We start from the raw sequence: 23,668 nt of genomic DNA, 5'->3' as shown, positions 1-23,668 counted from the left end.
TACCTTTTTTTTTTTTTTTTTGTGAAAATATAACAGTAATAGATAAACTAACAGAGCGAGAGAGCGAGAGCGAGCGAGAAGCCCGATCGTAACGAAAAATTATAAAACCCCCAAGTCTCCAACATTTTGGGCAATGAGAAATGGAGAACTTCTCTTTCCTCCGAAATAGATACTGGGTTCTGAGACATGGTAAAAGTATTCCCAACGAAAGAGGCCTTATCGTTTGTTCCATGGTTGGTATTTCATTCTTGCCTGTTGTTTTCTTTTGTTTTGGAAGGATTTTATCATTTGAAATTTAGAACATCGATTATCGACTAGAAATGGATACATTCGACTACATATTTCCACGTTAAGAACAATAGACATTTGGGTTTTTGAAATCTTTTGTTTTGTTTAGATGTAGACATCTCATAAGGAGGTTAGATGACCTTGCAGTATGTAAGCAACATAGAGGGGAGGAGGGAAAGTTAAGTGTTGGTTGTCGCATAGATCGAAATGTCTATGCAGGTATCTTAAATCCATGGTTTTATCGGTGGTTTTGGTGTTTGGACGTCAATTCGAGTGTTGCATTTGGTTGAATGTATAAGTAACTGAGAAGGGGATAAGTTTTTTCAACTTGCAGGGGAGGCAGAAACCTGCAGTTTTTCGTCAGGGTTGGCGATGTTCATTTAGGCTATATTTATCTCTTCTTGTGATTGTATTTCTTGTAAATCTAACCATGCATTTGTAATCTTTGAGGAGTTTACTTGCTTTTCCTTTTGCCTTTCGCACATCATCTCATATACTGCTCTTTCTTTTTCTAATAGAAGTTATCTTTTCTCGAAAGAAAAGTCTCACCAAAAGAAAAAATAAAATAAAATTTTCACTTTTAGGCTCCTTTTGTTTCTTTGTAGAACTAGTCCGAGGGATAGAGGGAATAGATAAGAAATTCCAAAATGTTAAACAAAAAATTCCAGCCCAAGTTCTTCTGTTTTTTTATCAGAGTGAAATGAACAGTGAAATGGTAGGAATAGTTTAGAAGAAACTCGATCCTTATAAGAAACTGTACCACATCAATCTTGAAGATGCGACATTGCAATCAAAGGCACTTATACTACCATTTGCACAGACCGGGTTCTATATCTATGTCTGTAAGCGTTCCCAATTATAATTACCATAAACACCTGTGAATCGAGATCCACCATTGAAAGATTTGGTTCCCAGTTTATGGAGTTTGGGCATAAAATAACGGTACCCACTGAAACCTTTTACATTTTTTCCTTTGGGTTCTGCCTTAACTCTAACCAAATACCAGAAAGAATTTATACAGAATAAACTTTCTTTCTTCCATCCCACTTTACATCAAAATAAGTGGGGCCTTACTATTATGTTCCATTGGAGAGTCAATACCATTTGCAAAGTTATAAAAGAAATGAAGATAACACCTCAACAAGAAATAGAAGAAATTCAATGGATTACTTGTTTCATTATTTTAATTTATTGTTCAACTCCACTAGCAGGCAGTGTGCTCTTGGTACTTATTAGGCCTTTTCCATCCTTTTATTTTTTTTTCTTTTTTCTTTTTGGTCAGTGATAATTGTTTGTTGGTATCCATAATTTGTGTAAAGAGTAATAGAGTGGTTGTATGCTGGTTTTGTCATTTTTTTTTTCAGAGACAGGGCAGTCTATTACAATGTTGATATGAACTTCAGTGTTTGCCTGCTTAGACCTAGGGCATAGCTGAAAAATATCTTATAGATTAATCATCACACTTGAAATTCAAACCTGTTGGACAGTGATCACTTTTCTTTTTTACTTTTCTCGAAGTACTGGTTTTAAGGGCAATTCAAGTCTAAATATCAGTGAGCACTTGTATTTCTTCGCTGAAAGATATTTATATGAATTTAACTTTTCTACTTTGTTTAATTAAATGTCCATCTGGATGGTTTCTAATGTCATTGTTTAAATTTTTTATTAATTTTCTTCAGAATCTCTTCAAAATTTCATCTAGATCCATGTCTTAAGAATTTTCTTCTAGTTATTTTATTAACAACTTTCCAATATCTTAAACAGGAAAATGGCATGCTTAATGAATATCAATTGGCTTCAGAAGGTGTTAATCAAGCACAAATAGCAGGAGAAGCATTTAAAAAGGTAATTGCTTTTGTTTGGAGAATGCCTGGTCTAAGATGTCATTTTGGACAGATGTCAAAGTGCAATGTCCAAACATAATTTAGATTTTTTTCAATTTTCATATGTTTCTTCAATGTAACGCATACTCCATTTTTTTCTAGTTTGGCAAACCTACTTTTATCATCTAACCATTGTTTTCAGCTGCTTCTCATGGACCTTTGTTGTAGCTTTTCATATATATATATATATATATAGCGAGAGAGAGAGAGAGAGAGAGAGAGAGAGAGAGAGAGAGATATCAGCTTGTTCTGGGTGCATTCCTTTTGCACTGCCTCTTTACATGAGCAAATGACCGAACTTGTTATTTGATACATGTTTCTTAACGTAAAATAAAATACAAGCATGTCTTCACTTTGTGCTTTCCCGTATGCAAATCAGTGTACAGAAGGATTTGAATGTAGAATTTCTGCTTAGGATGCTTAGGATTATTAAAGATTTCTGCTTGGGAGATATCTTAGGTGCTCCTCTGCCTTATTGCTTGGAACAACTAGCAGAACACCACATACACATAACAAAGATAAGCAAGACTGATGAGTTGCTGCTCACCTCAGGAGTCTCTTCGAGGGAGACCCTTCCTCCGAAGAGAAAAAGAGAGAAAGAGAGAGAGAGAGAGAGAGAGAGAGAGAGAGAGGATTCAATTTTTGCATACTTCATTCATTCGGCCAACCCATAATTCTAATGGTTTCAGCTACAAAATATCTCAACAAACTCTGAGCTCTAACAATTCATGCAGAAGAGGGACCCAACTGATGTGTTGCTTGCTGCAGTTGGGTGCTGAAACTGCTTGCGCGCCTTCTTCCTCGGGTAGGTGCAAGTAAGTGGAGGCCTGGGCCTCGGGTTTGGGTCTGGGCCTTGGTTCCCAACAGTTCCCCCTCCCTCAAGATGGGCCTTGTCCTCAAGGTCCAAATCTGGGAATTGATTTTTTAGCTGCCAATACTGTTCCCACGTGGAGTCATGGAGGGGAAGCCCAGTCCAAGTTACTAAGGCTTCTTGCACTATGTTCTTTCCACGATGGACCCAACGGTAATCCAATATCTTGGTGGGTGTGAGGGTAATGTCTTCTTCCTCTGTAAATGTTGGGAGGCTGCTGCTAACTTTGGTTGTATCTCCCACCGACTTCTTAAGCAAGGAGATGTGAAAAACTGGGTGGAGACGAGCTGTTTTGGGAAGGTCCAGTCGGTAGGCAACATTGCCTATCTTCTTGAAGAAAACTGAAGAGAAGAGAGTTGAGGGTTCGACAATGAGGGTCTGAGAAGAGGATTTCGAGCACACTCTCTCTCAGCCCCCTAACACTGTTTTATTAGATATATTTGAATAATTACAAGGAGGCCCTTAGTTGGACAAGAATTTACAAAGAACTTAATATTGACAGGATGGGCCCAGAATAAGGCCCATTACAGAAAAGAAACATAAATAACAAGAAAGAATAAACAACCTATGGGCCATTCGGCCCATCTTCTCTACACTCCCCCTCAAACTGAGCATAGAAGTCAATCATGCCAAGCTTGCTGGTATCATGCTGAAGTTTCGCCTTGGGAATGCCTTTGATGAGAAAATCTGCCAACTGTCCTTTAGATGTGATGAAAGGAAGACACACTTCACCCGAAGAGACCCTTTCCCTAATGAAGTGTCGATCAACTTCAATATGCTTGGTTCTATCATGTTGCATTGGGTTGTGAGCAATGTTGATGGCAACCTGATTATCACAGTACAACATCATTGGCTTGTCATATTCAACTCCAATTTCTTCCATCAAAGATTTTAGCCATAATAATTCAAAAACCTCATGTGCCATGGCCCTGTATTCTGCTTCAGCAGAAGACCGAGCAACAACCGATTGTTTCTTGCTTCTCCAAGAAACAACATTACCAGCTACCAAGCTGCAATACCCAGAGGTAGATCTTCTGTCATTAATGTTCCCGACCCAGTTAGCATCAGTGTAGGCTTCAAGTTTCATATGACCATGCTTGGCAAATAGAATACCCTTTCCTGGGGAGCCCTTCAAATAACATAGGATTCTCTCTGCAGCTGCCATATGAGTGTCTCGGGGAGCATGCATGAATTGGTTAATGCAACTGATTGCATATGCAATATCTGGCCGAGTCATGCATAGGTACAAAAGTTTCCCAAGAAGTCTCTGAAAGATTCTTTTGTCTTCTAACAATGTCCCTTCTGAGGCTGAGAGTTTATGAATCATATCAATAGGAGTAGCAACTGGTCTAGCACCCATCTTTTCAGTTTCGGAGAGCAAATCAAGAACATACTTCCTTTGGGAGATAAGAATCCCATCCATGGATCGAGCCACTTCTATGCCAAGAAAGTATCTCAATTCCCCCAAGTCTTTAATCTCAAACTTTGTATGGAGAAAAGATTTTAGATCATGAATTCCTGAGGCATCATTACCAGTCACTACAATATCATCTACATACACAATGAGGTATACTGTTAGAGGTCCACTCCTCTTCACAAAAAGAGTATGATCGGACTGTGTCTGCACATAACCAAAGTTAACAAGTGCTGTTCTAAATCTCTCAAACCATGCTCTAGGGGACTGTTTTAGTCCATAAAGAGATTTCTTTAGCCTGCACCTTCCCTTTCATATCAGTTCCATACATCCCTGGAGGAAGAGACATGTAAACCTCCTCATGTAATTCACCATTCAGAAATGCATTCTTCACATCTAATTGATAAAGGGGCCAGTCAAAGTGAGCAACTAAAGATAGAAGAACCCTCACAGATGTCATCTTGGCAACAGGTGCAAAAGTCTCTAATCAATCAATCCCGTATGTCTGTGTATAGCCTTTTTCAACCAGCTTGGCCTTGTACCTTTCAATGGTGCCATCAGCTCTGTATTTGATAGTAAAGACCCACTTGCAACCAACAAGATCCTTCTCTTCAGGCAAATCCACCACTTCCTATGTGTCATTTTTGTGTAGGGCATCGATTTCAGATCTCATAGCATCCCTCCATTCTGGAATCTTAAGAGCTTCTGACACAGACCTGGGAATAAGATGAGAAGCAACAGAAGAGAGATAGGCAAAGTATGAAGGTGAAAGCAAACTGTAAGAAAGGTGCTTGGAAATGCAATGTGCAATGCACTTCTGTTTTCCTTTTCTAACAGCAATGGGAATATCAAGGTCAGGGAAGGATGAATCCAAAGGTGCTGAAACAGTACATGTTGTCTTTTCTGTGACTGGAAGTGTATGGGGCTCATGTGTTGTAGGAGAAACAACTTGCACATTTCTGGATCTTTTTCTTTGATACACCTTGGGATTGAGGATAGGACGAGGAGGTAGAGTACTGGGACAAGGAGAATGGAACGACTGATCCGCCCTTGATACATTTGAAGGAGAGGCAGACACATCAAGAGACTCAACAGGGGCAGGAAGAGGAAGAGCAAACACCTGTGTCAAATCTTCCCCCTGTGGACAATGTCCTTTTAGAGAGGAACCATAAAAAGGGAAAAGCTCATCAAAGGTGACATCCATTGAGACATACCGATTGCCAGACTTTGGATCAAAACAACAATAACCCTTCTGTGTGGGGGAATAACCAAGGAAGATACACTTTTGAGCTTTGGGTTCAAATTTATGCCTTTGAACACTTGGAACATGTATGCAACAGGTGCAACCAAAGACACAAATAGGAACAGGAAAAAGGTCCTTGTCCGGATGAAGAAGAGTGAAGGGAGACTTAAACCCCAAAACCCTGGATGGCATGCGGTTTATAAGGTAGGTAGCAGTAAGAACAACATCACCCCAAAACCTGGTTGGAACATGTGAGGTAAATAAGATACTTCTTGCAACTTCAACAATATGCCTGTTTTTCCTCTCTACAACCACATTCTGTTCTGGGGTCCTAGCACATGAGCTTTGATGAATAACCCCCATGTCAGAAAGATAGCAGGATAGGTTTTTCTCAAAGTATTCTTTTGCATTGTCTGATCTGAAGATTTTAATCCTGGTATCAAATTGGGTTAGAACAAATTCATGGAATTGTTTTACAAGTCTTGGAACTTCATCACGGGATTTCATCAGAAATATCCAAGTGAACCATAAAAAGTCATCAATAAACAGGATAAAATATTTGCTCAAAGGATAATTGTTTCTACAATGCTTTGACAATTCACAAGACTCGCAATGAAGACTGGACAAACTAATTCCCTTAAACAGTTCAGGGAATAGATGACTCAAGGCAGAAAAAGGAAGATGACCAAAACGACAATGACACAACATAATCCGACTAGCAGACTCTGAAGAGTCCGAGAGCAACATTTTCAAGATGATCAGTGCATTGTCCCAGAGTATCAAGCAGGTATATTCCGCTCGCCTCATGGCCACTCCCAATCACCTTTTGAGACTCAAGATCCTGAAAAACACAATAGGAAGGAAAAAAGGTTACACAACAGTTTAGTGATTTGGTTAAACTACTCACAAACAACAGATTTGTATTTAGTTGAGGTACATGAAGGGCAGAAGGTTACAAGGAATCCGTAGCCTTGATGGTTCCCTTACCAGAGATAGGGGCAAGTGAACCATCAGCTAAAGTGACTTTATCACGTCCAGGAAGTAAGTCATATGAAACAAACAAGGTAGACAGATTGGTCATATGGTCAGAAGCACCTGAGTCAATAATCCAAGGAATCTTGAGATTACCTGAAGAGGTAGCATGATTGGTAGTCATATGGTCAGAAGCACCTGAGTCAATAATCCAAGGGATCTTGAGATTACCTGAAGAGGTAGCATGATTGGCAGAAGCCCTTATACCTGAATGAGCAAATGCTGAAACAGTAGAATTTCCTGAAGGGTTGGAAGGAGAGGTCACATCACTCAGCTGACTGATCATCTTCCCAAACTTTTCATATTCTGCTCTCATGACTACCAACTGTGCAGAAGTAGACATCTCTTCACTATCTGGCCTGACAACTACATTTGCACTTCCTGATCTTTTACTATCATGTTTTTTCTGAAACCGAATGGGAACAAGATTAGGATGTAACTTCCAGCACTTGTCTTTGGTGTGCTTCGGCTTCTTGCAGTACCCACATATAACTTCTTTCCTTCCTGTGCCACTAAAAGTTCCAGTATTCCCTTTAGGTTTAATCCCCATATTGGCAAAGTGATCATTAATATCAACCCCTTGAACCTGGACAGCCCTTCTGCTCTCTTCACTACTCACCAATGCATAAGCTTGTGACAAAGAGACACACTTCTTGGAAAGAATATTCTGTTTTGTGATATCATATTCCGGGTTTAATCCAATTAAGAACTCAAAAACCCTGTTCCTTTCAACCAATTTTCTGTAGGTCTCTGCATCATTTGTGGTGTCCCAAGTTACAGCTTCTATTAGGTCAATTTCTTTCCATAGGGACTTCAGGGTTGAGAAATATACAGCAAGAGGTTTCTCTCATTGCCTTAAATTCTTTACATCACTTCTCAATTTATATGCCCAGGCCACATTGAGTTTTTGGGAATAGGTTTCTGCAACACTGTCCCAAATTTCTTTTGTTGAATTCATCCATAGGTAGTGTTGACTAATTTGTGGCTGCATTGAGTTCACAAGCCACCCAATGACAGTATAATTTTCTTGCATCCACTTCTCGTAGGATGGATCATCTTCTGGGGGAGCATTCTTACTCCCGGAAATAAACCCCACTTTCCTCTACCACATACATGAATCTTTACTGATTGTGACCATGCCAGATAATTAGTTTCATCTAGTTTAACTGTGGTCACAGTCAATAAGGAATCATTTGGAGTCCCCTGAACCAGTCCATATTCAGCACCACTTTTGTTTTCAAATTCTGAGGAGTACATCATGTAAACACTCCAAATATGATTTCAGATGACTTCTACAAGTATACTGAATAAAGACAAGCAATAATAGAGTCTAGCCGACCACAAGAAGGCAATACACTGAGTTCAGCCTTCAAGAAGTAAACAGAAACTTCTAGGCACTCAGCCGAAGTACCCTTTTCAAATCTGGGCTTCAAAGTAAATACCACTTGGCACTCAGCCGAAGTATCCTTTTTACAAACACAGTGTGGGCAATAGAGACAACCCCACTGTCAAAAGGAGAAAAGGCCTCAAGAACAGTTCGTACAACCCCCCAAAAACAGCCGGGTATAAGCAACAATCCATAGCCTTGTTACAAGCATGCTTCGACAGTTTGATAGTCCAATAAAGAGTGAAAAACAGCCCAGAAATTTCTGGGTTAAACCAGATTCAATGGCAGCTGAAGGTAGTTACGCAAGAATGAAACTCAAAGGAATTGACGGGGGCCCGCACAAGCGGTGGAGCATGTGGTTTAATTCGACGCAAAGCGAAGAACCTTACCAGGGCTTGACATGCTGCGAATCCTCTTGAAAGAGAGGGGTGCCTTCGGGAATGCGGACACAGGTGGTGCATGGCTGTCGTCAGCTCGTGCCGTAAGGTGTTGGGTTAAGTACAGAACAACCAAAGTTTTTCGGGCAGTTCAACAGTCCAAACACATTCGAAAGCAATACAGAACAACCAGTAGAAACCGAACCCAGAAATCTGAGTACAACTTACAGTTTCGAACCAGAAGAAAACTGAACCCAGAAATCTGAGTACAACTTACAGTTTCGAGCTTCAACAGAACTGAACTGTTCCTCTTCCCCTTTTTCTTTTCTCTGATTCTTCCTGGCCACTGAACCACTTCTCCAAGAGATTCGAGTCTTGGGCACTTCCAATGACCTCCAAGAATCAGGCAACACGAGTCAAGCTTCCAGCCCTAGGATATTGAAGTTCAGGTATGCTCTGATACCATGAAGAAAACTGAAGAGAAGAGAGTTGAGGGTTCGGCAATGAGGGTCTGAGAAGAGGATTTCGAACACACTCTCTCTCAGCCCCCTAACACTGTTTTATTAGATATATTTGAATAATTACAAGGAGGCCCCTAGTTGGGCAAGAATTTACAAAGAACTTAATATTGACAGGATGGGCCCAGAATAAGGCCCATTACAAAAAAGAAACATAAATTACAAGAAAGAATAAACAACCTATGGGCCATTCGGCCCATCTTCTCTACACTTCTCAATTATCTTGAACTGCCCAAAGTAGCGAGGAGAGAGCTTATGCTAGGCCCTTTTTTCTACTGAGGACTATCGATAGGGCTGTAGCTTGAGGTAGACGTAGTCCCCCACCTGAAAGTCAACGACCCAATGTTTTTTGTCATACTGCTTCTTCATGAGTTGTTGGGCCTTGTGCAAATTCTCCTTCAGGAAGCTGAGTACCTCATCTCATTCCAGCAACTGGGCTTCAACTTCTGCTACTGCGGTTGAACCCATTTCATATGGAAGGATGTGGGGTGGTTCCCTTCCATACACGGCTTTTGAATGGTGTCATGCCTGCTGCCGCCTGGAATGTAGTGTTGTACCAGTATTCAGCCCATGGAAGCCACTTTGTCCAATGTTTGGGCTTGGAACCCACAAAGCAATGTAGATAAGTTTCCAAGCATCTATTCAGCACTTCGGTCTGTCTGTCAGATTGGGGTTGATAGCTAGTAGATTGATGAAGCATTGCCCCCTGTAAACAGAAATACTCCTTCCAGAACTAACTGAGGAAGGCCGGATCCCAACCTGAGACGATCGATTTGGGGGTACCATGGAGTCTTGTCCCCTCTTTTATGAAGGTTTCAGATACTGAAGTTGTGGTGTGGGGATGGGATAGGGCAATGAAGTGCCCATACTTAGAGAGCCTGTTGACCACCATCAAAATCACCGTCTTGCCCCCAAAAGATGGAAGACCAGTGATGAAGTCCAGGGGTATATCTTCCCAAATCTGAGATGGAATTGGGAGGGGTTGCAGGAGCCCAGGAGGGGATTGGGCTGAGTACTTTTGTTGCTGGCATACTGTACATTGTGCTACGTGTTGCTCGACTGCCTTCCTCATGTTGGGCCAATAAAAATGTGAAGATAACCTCTTATAGGTCCGAAAAACACCTGAATGTCCACCTAATCATGATAGAGCTCTAGCAAGGTCTTATGATGCGTTGAAGTAGGAGTGAGGACAAATCTTCCTTTAAAAAACAAGTCCGATCCCTTCATGGTGTACCCCGGTGTAGAGGTGGGGTCTTGCAAATAGCTTTGCCGCACCTTTTCAAGGCTAGGGTCATTTCGGGCCTCCTCTCGTAGAGCTTCAAATGGAGGGTAATGGGGCTGAGAGTGTACTAACAGTGACAAATCAACCTTCCGAGACAATGCATCCGCAGCTCTGTTGGTGACTCCAGGCTTGTATTCGATTAAGAAATCAAGCTCATTAATTTCATTATCCATTTTTGCTGATCTGGGGTGAGAGCTTTTTGGTCCAATATATACTTCAAGCTTCTCTGATCCGTTCGGATTATGAACCTTCGACCCAACAAGTATGGTCGCCATTTATGGACTGCCAGTACTATTTCCATAAGCTCCTTTGTATATGTTGACTGATTCTGGGCTCTAGTGGAGAGGGCCTTGCTGAAATAAGATATGGGCCTTCCATTTTGCATGAGCACCACTCCAACTCCCACACCTGATGCATCACATTCAATCATGAAGGTCTCTTCGAAATTTGGTAAGGTTAGGACTGGTGGGCTGATCATGGCCTGCTTGAGAGAATCAAAAGCCTTCTGGGTCTGCTCCATCCAAACAAAGCAGTCTTTTTTGAGAAGCCCAGTTAATGGAGCTGCTAGTGACCCATAGTTGCATATGAACCTCCGGTAGTAGCCGGTAAGGCTCAAAAACCTGCGTAGGGCTTTGGCTGTTTTAGGCGTGGGCCAGTCTTGTATACAATTTATTTTTTCTGGGTCAGCCATGACCCGTCCAGCTGCAATCACATGGCCCAAATAATGGACTTCAATCTGCCCAAAAACACACTTTGAAAGCTTGGCAAACAGTTGATGCTGTTTCAGCAAGCTCAATGTTTGTTCCAAGTGTTGGAGGTGTGAATTCCAATCCTTGCTGTATACCAGAATGTCATCAAAGAAGACCAAAATAAAACGCCGGAGGTAGGGCCTGAAGACATCATTCATGATGGCCTAAAAGGTAGAAGGGGCGTTGGACAGCCCAAACGGCATAACTAGGAACTCATAGTGTCCATCATGGGTTCTGAAGGCTGTCTTGTATACATCTTCAGAGTGGACCTGAACTTGGTGATAGCCGGACCAGAGGTCCATTTTGGAAAAATACTTGGCTTGCCCCAGCTCATCTAATAGCTCATCCACAACCGGGATCGGGAATTTATCCTTGACTGTGATATGGTTCAGGGCCCGGTAATCTACACAAAAATGCCAGGACCCATCTTTCTTCTTTACAAGGAGCACTAGGGACGAAAATGGGCTTGTACTAGGCTTGTATCCATCCCTTGTGCAGGAGCTCCTTCATGAGCCTCAGTCTTTTGGAAATGCAAGTATCTGTAGGGCCGCACGTTAGTAGGGGCTGCCCCTGGAATTAGAGGTATGCAGTGGTCTTGGAACCGGTTTCGATGTAGCTGGTCTGGATCTCTAAAGACTTCTGGAAATTGGCCTATCACCTTTTATATGTCATCTTGGTCCTTCTTAGATGATTAGACCTCATTTTCTAGCCTTAGTAAAGGCCCAATAGGCATTGGGCCCATCTGCATCAGCAGTAGGTGTTCTTTTCCAAACCCCCCTTTTAGCATGGAGTGTAGACCTTCCACTAGTGGGCTGGGTACCTCTTGACCTTGCAGATGGCAGCGGAGCCCATCGCAATAGAAGTCCATGGTCATATGTTCCCAATCACAAAGGATCGAGCCCAGTTGGCTTAGCCATTGTACACCCAAAACTACATTGGCCTCGCTGAAATCCAATGGATGCAAGTCCACGGTGAAAGTGTGGTCTTGGATTACCAGCTTTTCGTGTTTGCAAATACTTTCACATTCAATGTGGTTACCATACTCTAATAGAAAATGGAGAGGTGTAGAGAACTGTCATACCTAGTTGGCGAGCCAATACTTGTGTGATAAAATTCAGTGTGCTTCCACTATCTATGAGTATGGATACCGGATGACCTCTGAGCTTCCCTTCAACCCTCATAGATTTGGGGGATGTTAGCCCTGTCAAAGCTTGCAGAGAGATCTCGGGGTTGTTGTATGTCTGGTTCCCTTTCCTCCTTAGCTAGTTCCTCCTCACCTTCCTCTCCAGTCTCCTCCCATTGTAGCAAAAAGGTTTTGCATCGGTGGCCAGGCCCAAATTTCTCATCACAATTGTAGCACAAGCCCTTCTCATGCCGGGCCTGCATTTCAGCCCAGGAGAGGCGTTTGAAGGGAACTGGGCTCTTAGTTGGTGGTGTGGGTCCTTGGGTGGGCCAAGTGGGTTCCCCAACAGTTCGGCTGGGTTCTGTCATGGGGCGAGGGAGAAGCCCATCTTGGTGGCATGGGGTTTTTAACAGGGGCCCGAATGGTCGAGTCATCACCTTCCTTAGTCGGTCGAGTCGCTCCTCTTGCAACCTTGCCAGTCCTGCTGCTGCAGATAGAGAAGTGGGCTGAAGAGCCTTCACCTCTACTTTGATGTCATCTCTCAATCCTTCGACAAAGCAACCGACCAACGCCTTCTCCGGTCACCCATATACTTTGGTGGCTAGCCATTCAAACTCAACTTGGTAGTCTCGTTCCGTTCCCGTCTGTTTTACCCAGGATAGCATCTCATCATAGTCGTCATACCCAATAGGATCAAATCGTATGCACAACGCCTCCGTGAATTCTTGCCATGAGATTTGGGGATGGGAGCACCGGAACCACTGAAACCACAAAATCACCTCCCCTTCCAGATGAAAAGAGGCGATGGAGTCCCTGTACATCATGATACTCAAAATACTTCTCAGCCTTGAAGACCCAAGGAATCGGATCTCCCCCGTAGAACGTTGGGAAATCCAGTTTAGTGATTCTTCATGCAACGTAATTTCCCCTTCCGCTGCTGCCCCAGTTGGATTCTTCATTGTCACTTTCTCGGCCGGCAGCGGGAGAAGCTTTCTCCTTCTGAGATGCAATTACTGTTAGACAGTTTTTGTATGCCCTTAGCTTCAATCTGATTTGATGTACTTTTGTTATTTAGTGGAAATAAATAAAGTGCATGTTTGATTCATGTTGTTTGGTTTAATTCTGTGTAAAACCCTAAAACTGGACATTTATAGAGATTCGTGTTAGTTTTAAATGTTCACAGCCGTTGGATAAGTCTGGGGAGATTTATCCTGCCAAGGCTGATGCTGGTGTGCCACCAAGTGTTGGGATGGCCTGTCTCAGCCATCAGGGTAAGACCCGAGGCACATGCAGTATGGGATTACTTGAATCCTTGAACCGGACCAGATTTCCAGTATTGCTCTGGACCTTGGAGATAGATGGGCAAAACTGGAAAGTTACACCTGACCCCTAGACTCGATTATGACATTTCACTAGGTGTTGGATCAGGCTGCCTTTGATATGCCAATCAGTGAGATCCTTAGCGGGGATCAAAACCTGGGTATGTTGGGGCAGTTTGAGAATTCATCTGAGTGGGTGATCATAGTGACAGAATCAGCCACTTTGTCGGACAAAGGGTAATGATCGGGAATGCACTCTCTCTGATGGAAACCAAACTGCCGGCAGTTGATTTCAATCGTTGGAATTTTGTTTTGCAAAAATTAATATATTTATATATATATATATGTACGGTTTCAAATTGTTTGCAAATAGTTTTAATTCCCGGGATCCATGTGAGAGGAGAGTGCGGCACTGTTCCTTGCAGCCGAGGGAGAGGTCCTCTCTTGTCGGGCAGTGCTTGATCATTAAGGGCTGAGAGGTTAAGTGTAAGACCATTGAGGATAATACCTGATGGGCTAATCTTGCACCTGCCCACAGTCCCTGGGTTTTTATAAGATGGCTTGGCCCAGGGACCACTTAATGTAAGTGTTGGGCCCATAGGGTCCATATGATGGACTCAAGGGGTTCATTGAGTTTTTCAGTGAATTCGGCTGGGCCTTGTTTTAGAGGTTGGGCCGAACCCATGTGGCTGGTGTGTAGATCAATGCTTGGGTCCCACGCCATACAAAGAAGCCCAATTGGGCAGCAGATTGGAAAGTAATTAGACACTGAACACTTAATGGGCCAGAAGCCCATTTCGAGGTGGGCTGATAGGATCACCCATCCTTGGGGCGAATCTGAGATTAAAGTTAGTAAAAGGATTGGGCCTTTAGCCTTATCCACTCTTAGAGACCAAATTCAAATTAGATTTGAATCTGGTAACCTCCTGATAAGATCAGGAGTAAGCTAACTCCATCTGCAGAAAGGATTAAGATTATCCCCTATCCAAATACTGATTTGGATTGGGATAACTCCTAATAAGGAGGTTTCTTAATCAAGAAGAAAGGAGGAGAAAAACGAACCAAGATAGAGAGAATTACAGCAGATTTCGAACCAAGAAAAATCGCAAGAAAGGTTCCTGCGAATTCAGATCAGATCTCATACTCTCCAGAAAAAGAGAAAAAGCAGTTCAGCCTTTTTCGTTTTGGAGATCTCCTCCTGCCGCCGCCATCTGCCATTGCAAGATTAGATCTTTGCAGAAAAGAAAGTCAAGAAATCTGTTCTTGACATCAGTCTTGCAAGAAAGACTGAAAAAGATTCAGTGTTTAGTACTTCCAGAGGATTCTTGTGAAGGATCCAGTGTGTAGGACACACCCTGCTGGTTCTGTTCCATCCACAGCTGTGTCATATTCAGCAGGAACGGATCTTGGAGCATTCTTTGGGCGTGAATACCAACTTTGGGAGATACTGCTTCTCCGGATCAGGTATATTCCTCCCATTTATCTTTTGGTACATATCTGGTTTGATTATGGTTCAAGTCGGATCCTTGAATATTGTATTCTAAATTTAGGGAATATGATTCCCAGTTGGGAGAAGGTAGGAAATTTTTTAAATTCGCCCACCCATTCCGCAACCTTTATGGCGTCCATTAGATGGATCCTACCGTTCTTTCAATTACTGACATGGCTTCCTTGATCTCCTTAAGCCCCGTGACCACTTTGGTGGAGATCGACTTTGATCTTGTCCACGCTCTCATCCAGCATCACCGATTGGGTGTTGGTCATCTTCGATCGTTCAAGTTAGCCGACCTGGCTCTGATACCAATTGATGAGTTGCTGCTCACCTTAGGAATCTCTTCGAGGGAGACCCTTTCTCCTAAGCAGAAATGGAGAGAGAGAGAGAGAGAGAGAGAGAGAGAGAGAGAGAGAGAGAGAGAGAGAGGATTCAATTTTTGCATACTTAATTCATTCGGCCAACCCATACTTATAATGGTTTCAGTTGCAAAATATCTCAACAAACTCTGAGCTCTAACAAATTCATGCAGAGGGACCAGCTGACGTGTTGCTTGCTGCAGTTGGGTGCTGAATCTGCTTGCATGCCTTCTTCCTCAGGTAGGTGCGATTAAGTGGAGGCCTGGGCCTTGGGTTTGGGTCCGGGCCTTGGTTCCCAACAATGACACATAATAGTTGTTAAAGATGGTCATTTTAGAGTTAAATGGGACCTCAGATATGACCAAGATGGTTAAGATGATATGAAATTATAAGTTTGGTATTAAACAGGAGGGAGTCATTGCTTGGTGCAATGTGTATGTAAAAAGTGCCAGAGGTTAGGTCCCTATCTAGTCCATTCCTCCCAAGGCCCTCGATAACTAGGACTTATATTGGGTAATATGGTTGCATGCAAGCTGGCTAGTTGATACCATTGTATCAGATGCTTCACTTCGCACAGATTGTTTTACACATTGAAACTGTAATAATTCCTTGACCATAATTGGAGTACCACCATACTTGCATAAGTCCACTTTCCAAATGCATGGCATGCAATTGGTTTTCTATAGACTTTCATAACAGTTGGTTTGGCCTTGTACAAGTTTATACTAAGTGAGAGATGGTAGGATTAAATTATATCCAATTGTTAGCCATGTATTAAGAGGCACACAGAAATTGCAGCAGATATTCATAATCAGAGGTCAGCATTGCTACTTGTCCATCTCCAAGTGTTTTTCTATCAGAGAAGTTGATAACCATTTTGTTATTTACATCTAAGCTGTATCACATCTGCAGGAACTTAAAGAAAACAACATACCGCTTGAAAATGTTCGGATTTGCTATTCTCCATTTTCAAGAACAACTCATACTGCTAAGGTTGTTGCTTCTGTTTTGAATCTTCCATTTGAAGGTCCTCGATGTAAGGTTAGCTATTCTTGCTTTTTGCTGCAAATAATAAGAATTTTCTCAATGGTAGTTTTTATTGCAAGGAAACATGATAGGAAGAAATCTAACGATGCCTATTTGATGACTATCAAGAATGAGGTGTATATCCAATGGATCCATATGTATATCTCTTCTCCAAGGCCAAAAACTGACATCATTGAATAATCTAAAAATATGATCTAAAATGATCTAAAAGATTCCATTAGACAGATTATACTATGAAAAATGTACTGCTCCCCCCAAAAAACAAAAATGGACATCAGTTAGATGGTTAAAGAAGAACCTTATTGTATCAATGCTTGCCTTAGGTGATCAGTAGGCTGTTAGGTATTCTGGTTCCATTCTTTTGCATATGAATACTTAATGGATATCTTATCTTCTCAAACCTGGGAAGATATAAAAGGAAGAATATGATCTCAAGGCCAACAATTTCCTAAATGTAAATATGAGTAGTTTGCCATAAAGCCAACTTAGTGAACATATAAGATCATTATTCCCATTTAAGCATTCACTGATCTTTTGGTGGAAATTTGATTCTTCTCAACAAAGTTGCTCAGCTTTTTTTTCCCTTCTCTCTCTGATGTTGGTAATCTGCTTGGGTAGATTGTGGAAGAACTCAGAGAACGTTACTTTGGTCCTTCCTTTGAACTTAACTCACATGATAAAGTAAGTATTCTTTTTGGTTTAATTCCTCCTAGTTTATAGAGAAAGTAAAGGAACACCAAACGAAGGGTTTCATATTTACTTTATGTCCTTAGGGCTCAGTTTGGGAAGAGTGCAAATACAAATAGGTTCAGAGCAAAACCTTGTATATGGTATTTCTAAACCTTGTATTTGCACTGTTCATATTTGTATTTGTACTGTTCCAAAACTGAACCTTATAAACCTTGTATACTGTATTTCTAAACCTTGTATTTGCACTCTTCCCAAACTTATCCTAGAATACATATGATGGCACATCTTTCGGGCATTGGGCCATTGGCTACCAATCTTGTATGGCCCATTGTGTGATGAGCCATAACTATAATGTTAGGGCAGTTTGCCCATAGTCTTTTGTGCCCTTTGGAGTTCAAATTCACTTCGCTTCATGGTTTTTTTCTTCCTTTTTTTTTTTTCCTATGTGTGTCAACAGTATGCAGAAATATGGGCTCTGGATGAAAAAGATCCATTCATGCGGCCAGATTGTGGAGAAAGTGTTGCAGATGTTGTTTATCGACTTACAACTGCTATAATAACCATGGAGGCAGAGTTTGAAGGGTAATTGTTCTTGTTCCCTTACAAGAAAAATCTTGTTTGAAGAGGGTAATTGTTCTTATTTCACTTTCACCCTTTATTTAACCTATATGTAGTATTGTAGTTATGGTAAGTTGGTAATAATGATTAAAAAAAGGAATGGAACTGATCTAGAAGCTAATACATTTTCCTCGAAGGCTTAAACAGAGGTAATATGTTCAATTTTAAGATGTCCCCTTCTTTTGTACTATTAAAAAATGTATTTACTATTGATCCATTGATGAACCAGTTGAACGATATCATAAAAGTTGTCAGGTTAGGAGGGGAAGGAAATGCAAACCTAATGAAGCTCTTGTTAATTTCATTTTTTTTTTCATTATCTTAATGAAGCTCTTGTTGAGGGGGGCCATCACTTGATGGAATGGTAAAACCTCAAGCTGACAAGCATGAGAATGCAGGTTTGAATCTGAGAATGACCACTTTGTGCGTAATAAAATGCCATAGATCAGGTCTTTATCCAATCCACCTTTTCCAAGTCCCAAGACCCTAGATTGCTGGGAGCAGCATTGGGTGAATCCTACTTAACACCTCTATATTTCATGTTTTAACACAACTGCATTCATCCTACTTAATTTAAAATCATCTTCTTTTTTCCTTATAAAGAGGTTGAATCCAAGATAATGCAAGCACACACCTGACAGTCTTATACTGTTATATAAGCTGATACTTTTATTAGTGACCCGTTGCCCTGGCTGTCATCTTCTTCATCCACTTTGTATGTATTGTTTCTTGATACATATTAACTTTTAATTATTTTGGCATGTGCAGATGTGCCATCTTGGTTGTCAGCCATGGTGATCCTCTTCAAATCTTGCAAACAGTTCTCCATGCAACTAATAAGAATGCAGGTTCTACTGGTACAGATTTATTATCAAGGATAGAAGCAATTAAAGTACCTTCCATCTTATCACAGCACAGAAAGTATGCATTACTTACTGGTGAACTCCGACAAATCATATAATGACAGTCTGTGGAGAAGAGTGGTGAAGAAAAAAGAAGGGGGGGGGGACTGAAAAGTGATAAACAGGCTTGTTTCTAACTTTCTTTTACTAATAATTGAATTGAGAATGATTACTTCACTCGAATGATTTGATGACCATGTCATTACCATTGTATTAAGAATTATTTGTTCTTATTTCACTACATGCTAAAGTTTGTGTTTTCCCTAAAAAGCGGGTTCTATCTTCCTTTGCATTGTGTTTGGTTTGAAGGAAAAGGTAGGGAAACCTTTACAAACCTTGTATGGGTTTCCCTACCTTTTCCTTCATTTCCCTACCTTTTCCTTCAAACCGAACATAACCTTAAGAAATCCAGTTATAGACCTCATTGATGGTGAATAGATATTGGAATCAACATCAATTCACATCATTTTGACAAAGTATACGCGAAGAAAATTTTATCTACTAAGTTGATTAGAGGAGTGGAATGATGAACTTATTTGGACTGTTGACTGGAAGGACAAATTTTCCATGTGCTCGGCCTACATTGGTTCAGTTTGAAAAGAGTATAAATGCAAATATGTACAGTACAAATACATACAAGATGATACAAAATTCAAGACTTTGCATATGTATTTGTATTCCTTCAGAAATGGCAACAAATATTTCAAAAGGGTATAGCATCTTCAAGCTCATGATGCAAGAGGTGATACCATAGCAGCTTGGTGTGGTAGCTTTTTTATCGAAAGATCCAATCAATTAAATAGTGACCGAAAAGTTAATGATTGGTTTAAAGCATGTAAGGGTGTCAATTGTACTCGATTTGGTCCAATCTAATCCAGTCCAATGTGAGTCCATTATAAATGGACCATGTCCAATCCAATCTAATCCAATGAATGTTTTGGATCAATTTGGACCAGTTCAATTTAATATCTGGACCGTTCAATCTGTTTAAATTCATTTTTATTTAGATTGGTTTCAACCCAAACTCAGTCCATTGACACATATATTCTTATCTTATATCAATGGACCAGATATTTTTTGATAGATATCAATGGATAGAGGTGTAAATTGGACCAAACCAGCCCGGCCTGGCATGAAGGCTAACGAGTCATGCCAAGCCTGGCACGGAGGTCCATGCTGTGTTGGGCCGGGGGTTTGAGGCCCTTGGACCGGTACGACACAGCCGCGTGCCAGGATGGCCCAACCCACGTCATGGCACGAAGCATGGCCTACCACGGGCCGATGTGGCATGACCCGCCAGGCCCATAACGGGCCGTGCTTGGCCCACCCGGGAATATAGCCGTTGGGAGTCTTGGGACTTGGGTGGTTGCCCCCCCCCCCCCCCCAAAAGGGGCTCAACGGCTAGTTTCAGCTTTTTGGGGGGTATAAAATACCCCTGAACAGCTATAAACAGCCATATTACGGGGGTATTTGTGTGTTTTGCTTATGGGGGGTTGATAAAATGACATAAATGTCCCCCAACAACTATATAACAACTAGTTTAGGAGGCGTTTTGGGTAAAGTTATAAGTAACTTTACAATGACCAAAATACCCCTCCCAACAACTAAATAACATATAGTTTTTTGGGTATTTTGGCAATTGAATTATGTTCAATTCCTATAAATAGCCTTATCCTCCACCATTCTCATCACACCAATTCAACAATCAACATTCAAGTTTAATAGCCCTATCCTCTCAGACTCTCAGTCTCTCATACATTCGTTGCCATCTGAGTGAACTCTAATAGTCTCATAGTCTGATTGGTTGATTGTCTAATTCTCCAAGTTAGTAATTTGGGAGGCTCGGAACCTTGGACGTTGTCATGTTGAAAGGCTTTAACCATGGAAATCAAGTTGGGATTCTAAATCGGCAATCCAGGATTTTGGGTTAACTACAATTAAATTAATTTTATTTTTTTTAGAATTTGAAAAAAAATGGCCAACTCTTCCCAAAACTCCAAGTTTAGTATTGGAGAATATTTAAAATAGAGGATGTTGAGGGGAAGGGGAAAAGAGCAGTTTGCCAAAAATGTAGAAAAGACTTTAGCTATTGTAGCAAGGGTAGTACTAGCCATTTGACTAGACATTTTCTCACACATGAGAAGGAAGAAGAAATAACCCACAATTTAAATAAATTTTTGAAATAATGGAAAATAAACTTTAAAAATATTGGGAGAAGTCAGAGTCTTGGAGAACATTTCTCACCACCAGTCCCACCATGGCACATGATTCGTGATCTACTAACCCCCCCCCCCCCGGTGTCTTCAGGCTATAGTTCCATTGGAGTCTTGTTTAGTTATTTTAGTGCAAGACCTGTACCACACTATGGCACTACCACTGTACCAGCCTACCAGGGTTGGCTAGATGCAGTTATGAATCATGATGCAGAATATAGGTTACAACTTTACAATTACAAGACAAAGGAGGGCATGATACTACAGATTACTACAGTACTACATACACTGAATATTTGGTTTTTCACCTGAAGGAGATTATGAAAGTGTGTGCGAATGCTTTCGTCATAATGTATATGCAAATTTTGTTTAAATTGTAAATTTTAACAAATAACCCACAATTTTTTATTTTGTCTAATTATTAGAAATTTTGTTTTAATTTTATTTAATTTATTTTCTATTAATGTAATTTTGTATTTTCAATTTGTAACTATATAGTCTATATAGTTTATAATTCTATATTGTGTTTTTTATATTTTATTAATTTATTCCATTTTCATATTTCATTCATCCAACTATCCAAGTATGAAGTTTATGAAGTATCCAACCATTTTATATTTCATAATTTCAATATTTGTATAATTGTATGCTTTGTAATTTGTATCATTATTCATTCAAATTTAAATGAAATAAAATTTTTAAATTCCTATTTGAATTGTTTTATGCTTTTATTTATTTATTCTTTGGGTTATTGGGTAATCATAAATTTGTTATTAATTTATTATTTGTTTCTTGTCCTGATTCCTGAATCCTAATCCAGTGATCTTGAATCCCTGATATTACATTTGATTTTACAATAATCCATTCAATAAGTCTATCCCAGTTCAGCCTAGGCCTAAGGCCTACCCTGTGGCCCAGCCTGGCATGGCCTACAACCTGGCTCAGCCCAGGCCCACATGCCGGCACAGCACAACATGGGCCAGATTGGGCCTGGGCCATGGGTAGTGCCGGGCCGACCCACAAAATTTCCACTGGGGAGGACAGCATGGCCCGTGGCTGCCCATAGGCTAGCACAGCACGGGCCACCTTTAAGGCAGGTGGTGTGTACGGAAACGCTCGTTAACCACTTCAGAACACCAATTTCAACATTTATAAATTTTTTCGATTCTCAAAATAACTACAAACGTAGTTAGTGGTGAAAAAGGGATCGTATCCACAGGGAAGCGAGGGAAAAATTGTTACGTACTTCAATTCGGACAAAATAACACGATTGGAGATTGCAGAAACATAAAATTTAATTAATTAAAATAGAATCCATTAAAATAAAATTCTAACAATGTTGAAAGTGAAACTTGCAAAAAGATAAATAAATGACAGAAATAAATAAATAAAAACTAAATAAAAAAGTTTGAATCTCAGTCAGAGGTAGTAGTCTTCGGATCTATCCTTTGACCCTCGAACTTTTCGAACTAGGCCTTCCGTCTTACCTAGCCAAATTTCAGATCTACAGAAAGGAACACAAAAATTAAACTAGATAAAAGTAAATTGCAGGAATGAAGATAAGGACTGTAAATTAAAGAACGGAAAGTAAATCTGAAACTAATGGAAAATTGGTTGGGATTCGAATCCAAATGTGGCAGTAGTATCTAGGCGAACTGCAAACAAGAACTCTTCCTTTTGCCTGGGCGTTCTCCTCTTCCTCTACCCTTGAATTTCTCAAGAACAACCTTTCAACTTACTTGGGGGCAAAATCCAACCCCTTCTTAGGACCCTTTGGGTTCTTTTTATAGAGAAGAGTGAATGAAATTGGGATTAGAGAGAAAGAGGGGGGTGGCAGCTGGATTTTAGCAGAAATATGGGCACCCTAGGGTTTGGAATGGAGGGTTAGGATTATTCAAAGATGATCCTAAGGCTGAGAAGAGAAGGAGAGGGAACCCAATATTATGTAGGGTTGAGATTTGGGTGCCCAGAATTAGATGGTGGAGATTTAGGCGCCTAGGACTGAAAGGTGGAGATTAAAAGGAGTGGGTGGCGCCCTATGGTGAATGGCTGAGATAGAGAGTGAAATAAAGGGTTGAGATCTAGTGGCTAAAGGTTGAATGGTGAGGATTAGAAGTTAGGTGGTGCCCTAGGGTTAAAATGCACTCAAAAGAGGGTACCCTAGAATGGAGGGTGAAGATTAGATGTTAGGAAGGGATGGAAGGTGCGGATTTAGTAGTTAGGGCGGTTAGGGTTTGTTAGAGATGAAAAGAATGAGTGGAGAGGCGCCCTAGGGTTTGCTAGGGAGAGGGGAGTATGCTAATATAGTAGGAGGGGTGTCATTCTGGGTTTAGCATATAGGAGGCGCCCTCCTATGCTTAGCTTTTCACAAAAACACCCTCTCTCTTAGCTGGAATTCACACCAGCTTCCCAAAAACTACATTTCAGCCTTAAAACTTCCCCAATTTTCCCAAGATTTGCATAGATACCCTTAGAGGTCATAATCTTGAATTTAACTGGGAAAATGAGACATTTTGACTATTCTAAAGCCTAAAATACTCCTGAAATGATGCCCTTTAGGCATCAATTATCACAACCCCCAACTTAACTATTGTTAGTTCCTTAGCAATGCAGCCTTAAAATTACACTAAGTAAAGAAATCATTCCCATTGCAAGATCATCCTTGACAAAATTAGCCAAGTATCTTGATTTCAGAATTCTCAAACTTTGTATAGATCAGTATTAGGCTTAAGGGGTAAAACTGTCTTGCTTTGAACATTATAGAAACTTGGCTTCAAAATCTTATATATCCTTCCATTTGCAAACTGTTTTGATAAGTTGAGATTGATTTTTAAAATCAGACGGGTATTCTTCTTATCATT

The 23,668-nt window shown here is 40.8% G+C and overlaps 1 protein-coding gene across 2 annotated transcripts; it reads left to right on the top strand.

Annotated features, from left to right (window-relative positions):
- The first annotated feature begins 41 nt into the window (after positions 1 to 41).
- LOC148849501 (Phosphoglycerate mutase family protein) lies at positions 42 to 18,864 on the top strand. 2 transcript variants are annotated; one of them, XM_088949730.1, is made up of 6 exons: positions 42 to 233; positions 2,053 to 2,133; positions 16,250 to 16,378; positions 17,003 to 17,065; positions 17,532 to 17,656; positions 18,461 to 18,864. In XM_088949730.1, exons 1-6 carry the CDS (start codon positions 141 to 143, stop codon positions 18,651 to 18,653), a joined length of 684 nt encoding a protein of 227 aa, XP_088805856.1. In that variant the 5' UTR covers positions 42 to 140; the 3' UTR covers positions 18,654 to 18,864. The 2 variants fall into 2 exon arrangements, with proteins under 2 accessions (XP_088805856.1, XP_088805857.1); XM_088949731.1 differs by lacking the exon at positions 17,003 to 17,065 and having other exon boundaries at positions 53 to 233.
- Positions 18,865 to 23,668: the final 4,804 nt, after the last annotated feature.

The sequence above is a fragment of the Nelumbo lutea genome, chromosome 6, assembly GCF_056320005.1.
Source record: "Nelumbo lutea isolate HS-2025 chromosome 6, American lotus-T2T, whole genome shotgun sequence".
In the NCBI taxonomy this organism is placed as follows: domain Eukaryota; kingdom Viridiplantae; phylum Streptophyta; class Magnoliopsida; order Proteales; family Nelumbonaceae; genus Nelumbo; species Nelumbo lutea.
This window is presented reverse-complemented; position numbering and strand designations above follow the sequence as displayed.

Bases quoted from the DNA above. Each gene is read 5' to 3' on its own strand.
- LOC148849501 (XM_088949730.1), top strand. From the start codon at position 141: ATGGAGAACTTCTCTTTCCTCCGAAATAGATACTGGGTTCTGAGACAT. The intron at 2,134-16,249 runs GTAATTGCTTTT...TCACATCTGCAG, and splicing joins CAGGAGAAGCATTTAAAAAG to GAACTTAAAGAAAACAACAT. The intron at 17,657-18,460 runs GTAATTGTTCTT...TGGCATGTGCAG, and splicing joins ATGGAGGCAGAGTTTGAAGG to ATGTGCCATCTTGGTTGTCA.